The sequence below is a fragment of the Trichosurus vulpecula genome, chromosome 2 (genome assembly GCF_011100635.1).
Source record: "Trichosurus vulpecula isolate mTriVul1 chromosome 2, mTriVul1.pri, whole genome shotgun sequence".
Lineage (NCBI taxonomy): Eukaryota > Metazoa > Chordata > Mammalia > Diprotodontia > Phalangeridae > Trichosurus > Trichosurus vulpecula.
The window spans coordinates 121,142,690-121,154,874 of NC_050574.1; the positions used below are offsets into that span (position 1 = coordinate 121,142,690).

The window sequence follows — 12,185 nt, forward strand, 5'->3', positions numbered from 1 at the left end:
TGAAGATGTCATGTCAGTGTAGCTGGATCATAGAGTTCAGGGAGGTAGTAAAGTGTAAGAAGACTGGAAAGGCAGGAAATGGATGGGTTGCTAATAGCTTGAAATGCCCCAGAGAATATTTTATCTTTGATCCTGGAGGTAAAAGGGAGCCACTGGAGTTTACTAAGAAGGTAGAAAATCAGGCTGGCAGCTTATTAGAGGAAGAATTGGAATGAGTTTAGTTTTGGACATGTTGAGTTGGTGATGTGTACAGGACATCCATTATAAGATGTCCAAAAGGCAACTGATGATGCAGAACTGGAACTCAAAAAAGAGGTTGGGGCTTCAGATATACATCTGGAAATACTCTACATAAAGATGATATGGTAGATACCCACTCAATAGGAGTGACCTGGACAAAGATCTAACAAACGAAACTGAAGAGAAAGATTAGATAGCATTAGGAAACCCAAGAGATAATAACAGTTTAACAAAAAAATCTAGATGAGGATGTACCCAGGAAAAGAGGGTGATAAACCATGTCAACAGCTGTAGACAAGTCAAGAAGGATAAGGATTGGGAAAAGTGCATTAGATATGACTAAGCAATCATTAATAACTTTAGAGAGAAAAGCATCAGTTAAATGATGAGCTCAAAGTCACAAGTGCAGATGGTTTAGAAGCAAGTGAGAGGAAATGAAGCAAAGGCACCTAATATAGATGTATGGCTTTCTCAAGTTTTGCCAAGAAAAGGAGGAGAGATTTAATAGCTACCAAGGACAGTCAGATCAAGTGAGGGTGGTTTTTTTTAAGATTGGGGGAGACATAGGCATGTTTGTAATAAAGGAATGAACCAAAAGATAGGGAGAAACTGAAGATTAGAGAGAAAGTGAGAATGATAGTGGAAGCAGTATCCTAGAGAAAATAGGAAGGAATGGGATCAAGGACACATGTTTACTTTATCAAGGAGAAGGGCAACCTCTTCATTAAAGATAGTGGTAAAGAAGGAAATAGTGAGGAATAAGACATCTGAGTAACGTGAGATGAGGAGGAAGGAACTCTCTGCAAATGACTTCAATTTTTTCAATAAAGTATGAGGTAATATCCTCAGTGGAGAGGATAGGGGAAAGAATTCGAAGGGAGGTTTGAAGAGGGATGAAAAAGGTTAGAGTAGCCAGCGGTGAATGGAATTTCTTATCAATTAGAGAGATATAAAAGGACTGCCTTGCTGCCATGAAGACCCAGTGAAGATGATTCTTTCAACGAGGTTTGAAATCTAGGAAACACTCTCAACTATCCCTCACACACCAAATCCAATCAGGTATATCAATTCTACCTCCAAAATATCTCTCACAAAGGTCATCTTCTCCCCACTCACACTACAACTACCCTAATTCAGCCCCTATCACCTCTTTCCTGATCTATTGCAATATCCTCCTAATTGGTTCCTCTCCTACTGGTCAGCCTGGTCCTTCTGTCTCCCTTGCTGACTGATCATCTACCTCATACCCCCTAAACATTGTTGTTCCTCAGGGTTTGGTCCCAAGCCCTCTTCTCTTCTCATTCTTGGCAACATCACGAATTCCTATGAGTTTAACTAACATCTCTATGCAAATAATCTATAATCTCTCCCGAGGTTATGTTCTCATAGTCAATGCCTACCAGACATTTTAAACTCAATGTGTCCAAAACAAAACTCATTATCTTTCCCTCTCAATCCTCCAGTCTTGTAAACTTCCCTATTTCCATTGAAGACACCACCACCCTCCCACTCCCCCAAGTTCATAACTTCAATATCATCCTTAACTCCTCACTCTCCCTTACCTCACACATCCAGTCAGTTGCCAAATCTTGTTCCTACCTCCACAACACCTTTCACTTCCAAATCCTTCTTTCCTCTTACATGATTAGTATATTAGTCCAGGTTCTCATTACCTCTCACCTAGATTATTGCAACATCCTCCTAATTAAGTTCTCTGTCTCAAGTTTCTCACCACTCAGTACACTGCTGCCAAAGTAATTTTCCTTAAAAAAAAAAAAAGCATCATGTAACTTACTTAGTCAACTATCTCTAGTGGCTTCCTACTGCCTCTAAGATTAAATATACATGAGCGTGCGCGCGCATGCATGTGTGCGCACACGCGTGCACACACACACACACATATATATTCCTCTGTTTAGTTTCTAAAGCCCTATACCACCTGGCCCTAACTTATCTTTCTAACCGCATGAGATATTATACCCCTTTGCATACTCTGCAAAGGTCAGAAGAAAACGGTCTTCCCTCTGTTCTTCACAGGACACTCCACCTCCCATCTCCACCCTTTGCGCTGGCCATTACTTATGCCTGGAATGCACTCCCACCTTACTGCCACCTCAGAGAGTCCTTCACTCTTTACTTTAAGATACAGTTCAAAAACCATATTCTGCATGAAGTCTTTTCTGATCCCCTTTCAACTGCTAATATCTGCCCTCCCAAACTACCTTGTATTTAACTACTTTGTATATATGTGTATTTATTCCCTTTATATTGTATATGTTCTTATATTTTGTCCCTATTAGAATAAATGCTACTGGAATAGGGATTGTTTCACCTTTTTGTACTTCGTCTAAAGTATTTCTAATTCACATAAATAGGAGATCTCTCATTCGACACATTTCAGGTGCTTAAAAATACTGGTTGAGTGATGATTTCCCAGCATTCCAGCCCTTCCCTTCTTTAATCCATCCTCCACGTAACTATCAAATTGATATCCTAAAATATAGGTCTGACCATGTCACTCCCTAGATTAAAGAAAAAAAGTGACTCCCTATTGCTCCTGAGATTAAATACAAACTCTCATTTGGAATTTAAAGCTCTTTCCAATCTGGCTCTAGCTTCCCTCTGAAGGCTGGTTATACATTACTCCCTTTATCTACTCTCTAAGTTCCAACTAAAAAGGCCTAATTGCTATTCTTTGTAGACACATTCCATCCCCATTCCCTGTGTTTTTACACAGGTTATCTCATGACTCCTTATCTCCACTTCTTGGAACCCCAAGGTCCCTCCAAGACTCATTTCAAGCGCTACCTCCAAGAGGCCTTTCCTGATCCCCCAATCACCACTCCCCCTGAAATTAGGATCACAGCTGTAGAGTTGGAAGGGACCTCAGAAAGCATGTAGTCTAACCCTCATGTTTTACAGATGAGGAAACTTACTTTTTATTTTTCATATAACATGAAAATGCTCACTCCCCCAGTAAAATGTAAGCTCCTTGAGGGCAGGAGTGGTCTTTTCATCCCAAGACAAGCATAGTACCTGACACATAGCAAACTCTTAATAAAGGCTTGATGAATTTAACTGGATTCTAGTCTAAAACCTACAGAGCTATGGTGCTAAGAAATAAAGTACAGGTATAGATAATAAGCTTGTTATAATTATCATATAATAACATATGATATAGGACCAGGAACTGATAGACCAGAGTTATAGTCCCAGCTGTACCACGAGTTTGCTACAAGACATTTGGTAAGTCACTTAACTATACCTCATATTTATATAACACAATGCAGTTTACAAAAATGATTCTATAATTAAGTCTTAGATTTGAATCCCAGCTACATTACTATGCCACATTCAGCTTCAGTTTTCCCATATGTAAACGAAGAGGGTTGAAGGGCAAGGTCTCTTCATTCTAAACATCTATGAGTCTAGCTAATTCACTAGATCTTTACAACAATCCTATATGGCAGGCAAGGAAGAGATTATTGCTTGAGTACCCATTTATGTAATAAGGGAATCAGATTAGATCAGAAATTCTTAACCTTAATCTGTGAATTTGTTTTATAATATATTGATAATTATATTTCAATGTAGCTGGGGAACTTGTTTACAATATTTTGATAATTATATTTTAACGTAACTGGCTTCTTTTGTAGTTCTATATATTTCATCTTATGCATTTTAAAACATTATTCTGAGAACGGGTCTATAGGCTTCACCCAACTGCCAAAAGGGTCCATGACACAAAAAAAGTTAAAAACCCCTGGACTAAATGAGTTCTAAGGTCTTTTCCCATTCTAAGTTCTTTAATTTGGTGCTTACATGTAACCTTCTCAAAGGAAGTTGGAAACAAGGCTATTTGACACTAGTGCATAAAGGAGTAATGCAGATATATGGAGGGCCCAATCAAGTTTTCAATTTTCTATATGTTCTTCTGTCCCTCTAATCTAACACAGTAGTGCAATTACTAAACAAAGCAATTTGAAGGATACTTCATTCACATATTATGGAAGAGATGTGATACCCTTTTCTTGAAATAATCTAAAGTATTTCTAATTAACATCTCAATTTACATGCTACTTAAAATAGGAGATATCTCAAATGTTCAGTCTCTTCAGTTCATTTATAAAAGTAAGAAGCACATATTTGGAAACTAATTAAGAAAACTTTTTCATCTTCTCAAGTCCTTAAGGTTCACCTGATTCATTTCAATTCTGCTCTTGTTCTATTTCAGGCAGTTTCACTTCTTAGTTTCATACTATATAGTCTGAATTGTGACCCTGCTGGAGAAAAATGTTAATATATGAACCAAATATCAAGTTATCTTTTCCTCTTATAGAAAAAATGAAAAATGTTTTCACATGAAGTACATGCAATGTAACTGACCAAAAGGCCAAACCTAACTGGTGCCACCACCTGGGACAAACCTGCTTGTCAAAGAGAAATAATGATCCTAAGATCCTAAAGATCCTGATGCAAACGTTTAAGTTTCTGAGGCTTCCTGAATTCCTGTATTCACCTTCTCTTGCTTGTTACTAATAGGAGCTAAAGGAATTTAGAACAGAAACATCTTCATTAATTACAGGAATATCCCCAATAACTTAACTTGACCATAAAATTGCACAACCACCTCATTAAAACATTAGAAACCAAGTCCAATTTAACAACACTAAACCCTCCCATAACAGTAAGATTAATCCTTCTGCCAACACCCAGATCTAGTTCTTTCCTCACTCCTGCAGAAATGTGTTCAGTCATTCCCTTTCCATCATGTACTTTCCACCTCTCTGTCTCCACTAACTAGTGCCTATCTACTTAAGATCTTATTTAATATTAACCATGCCTAGCCTAAGAAAAGTCTTCTTTTGATCTATAAAGCCATCCAGAAATATTCCCATCTCTTCCCTCTCCTTTTCACATAGTTGTCTTCAGTCAGTCAGTACAATCAATGCCTCCTTCCTCAGGACACACTGTTTAATCCCTTGGGATCTGACTTCCTCCCTACCACTCTACTGAAATTAATCAAAGGCCACCACCAAACTCCTAATACCTAAATGCAACAGGTGGTTTTTCTTTTCCACCCGTTTTCATCCTCTTTGACCTTTCCAGAGCTTTTAACAAATTAAATACTCCCCTACTGTGGACTCTCTTTCCCCTCTTGGCTTCAGAGACACTACTCATCCTACTTCTTCACGTGGATGCTCCCCAATATTTTGTCTTTGGCATTCTTATTTTCCCTCTACACTTTCCCTTAGCAACCTCATTTACTCTGATTGCTTCAACTACCATTTCCATGTACTCCCTAATCTTTATCATTAACCCTAACCTAACCTCTCCCTTCTGACCTCCCCATCCCATATGTCCAAAATGATGTTTCATCAGCACTGAGAACTGAAAATATCTAGAACTCTATCATCTAATCCAGCCTAAACCTATACTCCTTTTTTAACCTATTTCTCTCTGTAGCACACTATTCACCAAGTTTTCCACATACAAAACCTGAACTCTGACTCTTCTCTCATCCTTACCCTCTCATATCCAATTATTCAATCAATACAACATTTATTAAGCACCTATTATCCACCATGCCTGCAACGTGCACAGTGCGGAGGATACAAAAAATGATACAATCCTTACTCCCAGAGAACATGCATTCTAACGAGGGAGACAAGGACACAAACACATAAAGAGGAAATACAAAGAGAATAAATACACAGTAGTGGGGTGGGGGAGAGCTTTAATATCTGCAGGAGAAGGTCAAGAAAGATATGTAAAAAGTAATGTTTGAGCTATGTCTTAAAGGAAGAGAAATTCTATGTGGCAAAAATGAGATGGGAAAGCATTCCAGCCACAGCAAAGGCATGCTGATGGGAGGTGAAGTGTCATGCATGAGAAATAGAGGAAAAAAACTGGTTTAACTAGATCTCAGGGTATAGAAAGGGAAGTAGAAATTTTCAATGAGCCTGGAAAAATAATTTAGGGCCAGGTTCTAACAGGCTTTAAAAAGCTAAATAGAGATATTTATGTTTTATTCAAGAGGGAGTAGGGAATTTTTGCAGTTTATTGAATAGGGGAATAACATTGTCAGATCTATGCTTTAAAAAAAAATCACTTGGTCAGACAGTTACCAAGTCCTATCAGTTATAAACCCACAATCTCTCTTAAATCCCTCCCCTCCTATTTATTTGCACTGCCACCACTAATATAGGCTTTCATTACTATCCACTATACTATGACAAAAAAAATTCTAATAAGCCTTTCCAACTTCACTCTGTCCTCCACAAGCAGGCTGTGTCACTTCTTTCCTTTTACAACCTTCAGAAACTCCCTAAGGAGTAAAATCCACATCCCTTTGCCTTGCCATTCAGGGTCCTCCACAATTTGGTGCCATCCTACCTTTCTGGCCTTACATCACTTTACTGTCCTTCATGTACTCTCAGCTCCAGCCAAAATGGACTAATCGCCCAAATATGCTTTGTCCTTCCTTACTCCATGTCTTGCCTCATGCTTCCTTTTATGCCAGGAACATCTCTCCCACTCTACACCTCTCATTAATCGAAAAGTAGAAATTATCTGTTTGTATCTTATCCCTCTCCATTCTACTTTAATGGATACATGTATACATTATACATTCTATAATGGATACAATCTACATTCTACTAAAACATAGAAGTTTTTAATGCTGACAACACCACATTATTCACACAATTACCTACTTAGAACAGTTCTTATGAAACTGACCCTGTAACACTATTTGGCCTACCACGGTTTTGCAGAACCAATTAATGACATTAGGCAGGGTATTATTATATGCCCGTAATATATTAAAAGTCACATTATTCCTGGCACTGCAGTGGACTTCAGTGGGGAAAGTATAACTAACAAATGATTAATTTCGGTGTCTATGGACTAACAGTAAGATTTGGACAAGAAAGAAAAGCAAAAGTGGTTTGTTATGAGTAAGGTGTCCTCTATCAAAACTGTACTGGGAAGGGAAAGCTCCGTCAAAACTGTACTGGGAAGGGAAGTGGGGGGAGGAGGAGCCCTGTGTCAAAAGACCTTGGCTTCCAATTCTGGCTCTGCCACTGACATGCAGTGAGATGGTAGGTAAGTCCCGTTCAAGCTCTGAATCTACATTTTCAATTATTTCCTCAGTACCTCCTTATGCAATTACATATTATAGTTACAGGAAAATGGTCAAATCCTCACCACACACACACACACACACACACACACACACACACACACACACTTTAAGTTCCATAAACGAAGGGCATTGTCTCATATGAACTTTGTATCTTTCTCAGCCTTGCACAGCCCTCTGCACAAAGCAGGCACTTGACAAATGATTGGTTAACTGAATTACCCTACCACATTGAAAAAATCACTTTTATAAATTTTAAAGTGTTGTATGAATGTAGGCTATTCTTCTGTTAATTTGTTTTTGATTGGACTTGTGAAGTTCCTAGTGAATCTACCAAGGCAGATGGGCACCTTTTCTGCAATTTAGTCTTAGAAAGTTGCCTGGGATACTAACAGGTAGTCACATATTCAGTGTGTGTCCCAAAGAGAGCTTGAACCATGGCATCCTGAACTAGCAGACCAGCTCTCTACCTACTATGAACACTGCCTCTAATGTATAGAAAGAAAGAAATGTTAATTTGAAGTCACAAGACCTGGGTTCAATTCCCAGCTCTGCCACAGACTGTGTGACAACTGACAAGTCATTTTAGAGGTTAACTTTCTTTTATTCCTCTGTAGAAGTGGAACAATAATACTTGGACTAGCTATTTCACATCTGTAGCAAGGAAAGTGCTTTGTAAAGTGTAAATGCCGTACAAATGTGAGCTATTATTAGTAGTGACTAAAAATTAGCTAATTGTTTAATATTTTAGTATATGTTTTCATCACTTTCAACTCTAAGGTCCTCAAAGGCAGTTCAAATATTCACTGAAGCCCACCACTTTATTGACTTGGTCGAAAGACTTATCTCTGCCATTGAGAAATTTAGTTCTTTACTGAGTTCTGCACATAATAGGTTCTCAATAAATTTAGTTAGCTGGCATTTTTCTTTCCTGAAGAAAGAGGAAGGAGGTTCAGAGGAAAAGTTCTCAGCTGAGCTTTTAAGAATATGTAAAATTACTACCATAAGTTTACTTCCAGGTTCCTACCTAGAAGGATGTGAAAGATATTCATTATGATGTCTTTTATAATATAATAATTTATTATGTCAATAGAACTTTAAAAAGCTTAAAAACCACTGGTTAATTATAAACCTAAACCAAAAATTTTAAAGTACAGACAATCTCCACAATTTCAAATTAGGCACTTATCTGAGTATAGGTAAGAACATATCCCACCAGAACGAAAGGCCAAGAATGAGGAGTTCCATTACAGAGAAACATGGAACTTTAGAGCTGGAAGGGACCCTGGAGATTACCCCCTCAATTTCATACATCCAAGACAATGAAAGAGGACAGGACTTGGAAGTCAGAAGACCTAATAATTGTGAAGAAACTCAATTCTACCTCATTATCCAACATACTTGTGGGCAAGAAACTCAATTCTACCTCATTATCCAGCATACCTATGGGCAAGTCACCCAACTTCCACGAGTCTCAATCTCTCCATCTGAATCTGAACCAGAAAAAAACAAGGACTTTTGTAAATTCAAAAGAAGGCCAGGAAGGAAAATACTACCAACTAAAACATGTTTATAAACTTAAGCTTTTGTAATGCTAGAAAAGTGTAGAGATTAATATTGTCTTTTAGTTAGGAATCACATTTTAATCTACATTTTTTTAAAAAACACAAACAGGCAGGTTTAAAATCAAGCATCACCTATTAGGGTATCAAATTCTATATACTTTCTGCCAGCACAAAAAGAATGTGGCCCTGGCTGTAGGTGGGCAGAGAACCAGAGAAGCAATACCTTTTAAAAGGTGTCTCATACCAAGCCTAGAAACCTGAGCATTCCAACCCAGATGGTAAGCTATGTTTGCTTTCCAGCATACTAAGTAAAAACCAAGAGCAAAGAACTCATGGAGTCTTCACCATAGCCATCCAAAGCATTCCAAAAGGATGACACCTAAGGAAGATGCTACAGCCATACTTAGCATTTGTATGGCATTCAACACTTTGCTAAGATCCCAAGAATCTGACAAATACAAAAAACAGCCAAAAATCACAGAGTAGTATTTGCAAGAACTTCAAAAACCATCCAAACCTAGCCTAATCTGTTTGAGAGTCTCTTGTAACACTCCAAAAGTGAAACTTAGTAAGTTTTCAGAAAGCTCTTCTAGGTTGTTAACCAATGTTCTCTTTCCCTTTCTCTATCCCCTTACCTCACCCAAAACTCAAAGCTCCCCCTCCTAAACCTTCTGGCCAACTTTCTCAAAGTTTCCTTATTATCCTTCTCTGAGTTTTCCTTCATTCCCAAGCTCCTCACCAGCATAAAAAGCCAGCTGACAATTTTTCACCAATCCCTTCCCCTAAGGATCTTGAGTCTGAAAAGGCCCTTAGAAATCATTTAGTCCCACACCTCCTCAACTTACAAAGGAGAGAATGAAGGCAGAGAGAGGCTGAGTGACTTGCCCAAGGTCAGAGTGCTAACAAGCCAGCAGAGAGGGGGCTCTTCTGCCTTCAAATCCAAAGCTCTCTCCTGCTCACTATGTGAAGCAAAGTGCCATCTATAACAGTTAAGATCATTCTTCCATACCAAGCTACCTCCCCCTCACACCCTGGAAGTCCTCACCACCTCCTCTCCTCTCATAATCACCTCTTTCATTTCATTCCTCTCTTCCTATCCTTCCCCCTGCCCCCTTCCCTGTAACCCACCTTCATCTTTATATTCTTAAGTACCACTTGGAATCCTTAAGTATTAGGAATGAGGAGGGAGAGAGGCCACTCTAAGAGGACTGAAACCCAGAGGAGGGGGAAACGACCCAGAAGCTATGAGGAAAACCATGATCAAGTCTCATTAAACAGTGGACTCTGTGGTAAGGAGGAGATGATCCTGACTCCTCCACAGGGAGAAATGATCTCTAAAGAACACTACCACCATGATGACCACCACCGTCTCATCACCCTGAAGTATCGAAGGAGGAAGTATCACAGTTACCGTGAGGGAGGTGACCTGGGGAAGTGACCAATGAAGCCATAGAAAAAGGTAGTGATCTCTGTGTTGGGTGACCATGAGACCACCACCACACTACTAACAGGCCTCTTTTAAATGACCTCAAAGCCCACTTTCCTGCTGCGAACACACACACACACCCCTCCTACAAGGATGAGATGAGGCTGGAGGGACAGAGGGAAGGGTGAGTATAACTATAAAGCACTAAGGGGACAGTGAGAAGAGAGTATGACTAGCCTTAAAAGGACAATTGGGAGGGAGGAGGGTCGGGAAGAATGGTGATTATGAAATCTTGAGAGGACGCTATATGGGGGGGTGGGGGGAGGGGTGAGAAGAACGGGACTATGAAGACCAGAAGGGGAAGGGGGCTTGTGTGACCATGGAGCCAAGAGGGGAAATGGGGTTGGGGGGTGACCATGAAGCTCAGGGAGAACAGGGGAGGGAGAGGTTACTATGAAGCCCAGAGCGATGGGGGGTGGGGGGATGACTATGATTAAGTCTAGAGAGGGCAGTAATGGGAGAAGCGGGTGACTATGTAGCCCGGGCGTGGGGGTAACTATGAAGTTCGGGGGGTAGGGGCGGTGACTAAGAGCCCAGAAAGGACAGTGCTGAGGGAAGCGGGTGACTATGAAGTCCAGACAGGACAGTTCACTATGAAGACCTGAGAGACCGGGAGGGGGAGGGGGGTCGCGGGCTGACGAAGAACGCAGAGGGGACAGTGGTCGGGAGTCCGGAAGGCTAGGGTGAGCCCGGAGCCCCAGGGGCAGAGCCTCCGCAGCCCCTGGAAGGCGCCCGTGCCGCCCTCGGGGGAGCCCGGGGGCCCGGTACGGGACGGGCGCCCGGCGCGCGGCCGCGCTCACCTGCTGCGACGGCAGCTCCACATGCAGGGCCCGCGAGGGGGCGGCGGCGGCGGGGCCGGGAGCCAGCGGGGACACCCCGGCGCCCGGCAAGGCGACCACGGCGGCGGTGGCGGCCAAGCCGCTCATCGCGAGCCCGGGACTGCCCCGCGCTGGCGTCCGCGCTTCTCCCGCATCCGCGCTCCGCGCCGCTTTCTCCGCCGCCTCCTCCTCCACCTCCCGCTCTTCCTCTGGTGCGCTCGGTCCCTCGTAACGCCCCACACGTCCGAAGGCAAGTGGACGATTCCACCGCGGGCCGCCTCTACCGCTCCTCACGGAAGGGCCATATTACCGCAGTGCAAAACCTCTCTCCCGGGCCGGCCGCTGCCGAGACCCGGCGCGCTCATTGGCCCGGCTCCACAGGGGGCGGGACTGTAAGCAGCCTCCACCCCCTGCTATTGGAAAGACCTCCCGTCGATCACTCCCGAGGAGGACCGGGAAGCGGGGCGGGGAAAGGAAGGTGGGGACCCGCCGAGCGGCCTAAATTGCGTCGGTCGAGCAGGACTGAAGCCGGGGGAATGGATTTTGACTGGTCTGCGGCCTCCCGCGAGGGCAGAGCCTCGTGACAGGAGCTGTTGGGTTATTGGTCCAAGTCCCCGTCGATCGAAGCAAAGGGGAGAGAGAAGCGAGAATTGAAGGGGTCGGGGGAGGAGCGCCCTGGGTCTCCCCTGTCACGTGCAGGTGGCTGTAGCGTCATCTGAGTAATGACAGTATATACTCTGAGCCACTTCCGCCCGGACACAGTTACCATAGTAACGAACTACCTAGGAAAAGGGGTTGTAAAAGGTACAGGGTATCTGGGAGCCAAGGGTGCTGGAATTACTATACTTGTGAGAACACGTGGGGCCCCGACAGCAGCATTGGACTGACTTCTAGTTAGCAAACATTTGCTGAGCGCCTTGCATGGTTCCCCA

General features: G+C 42.2%; 1 protein-coding gene across 1 annotated transcript in view; it reads right to left on the reverse strand.

Annotated features, from left to right (window-relative positions):
- Positions 1-11,616, reverse strand: part of UVRAG (UV radiation resistance associated) — a 416,256-nt gene extending 404,640 nt beyond the window's left edge. The window contains exon 1 of the mRNA XM_036745375.1: positions 11,236-11,616. Coding sequence (XP_036601270.1) covers positions 11,236-11,361 — 126 coding nt within the window. The 5' untranslated portion in view covers positions 11,362-11,616. The remainder of the gene's footprint in view (positions 1-11,235) is intronic.
- Between the last annotated feature and the right edge of the window lie 569 nt (positions 11,617-12,185).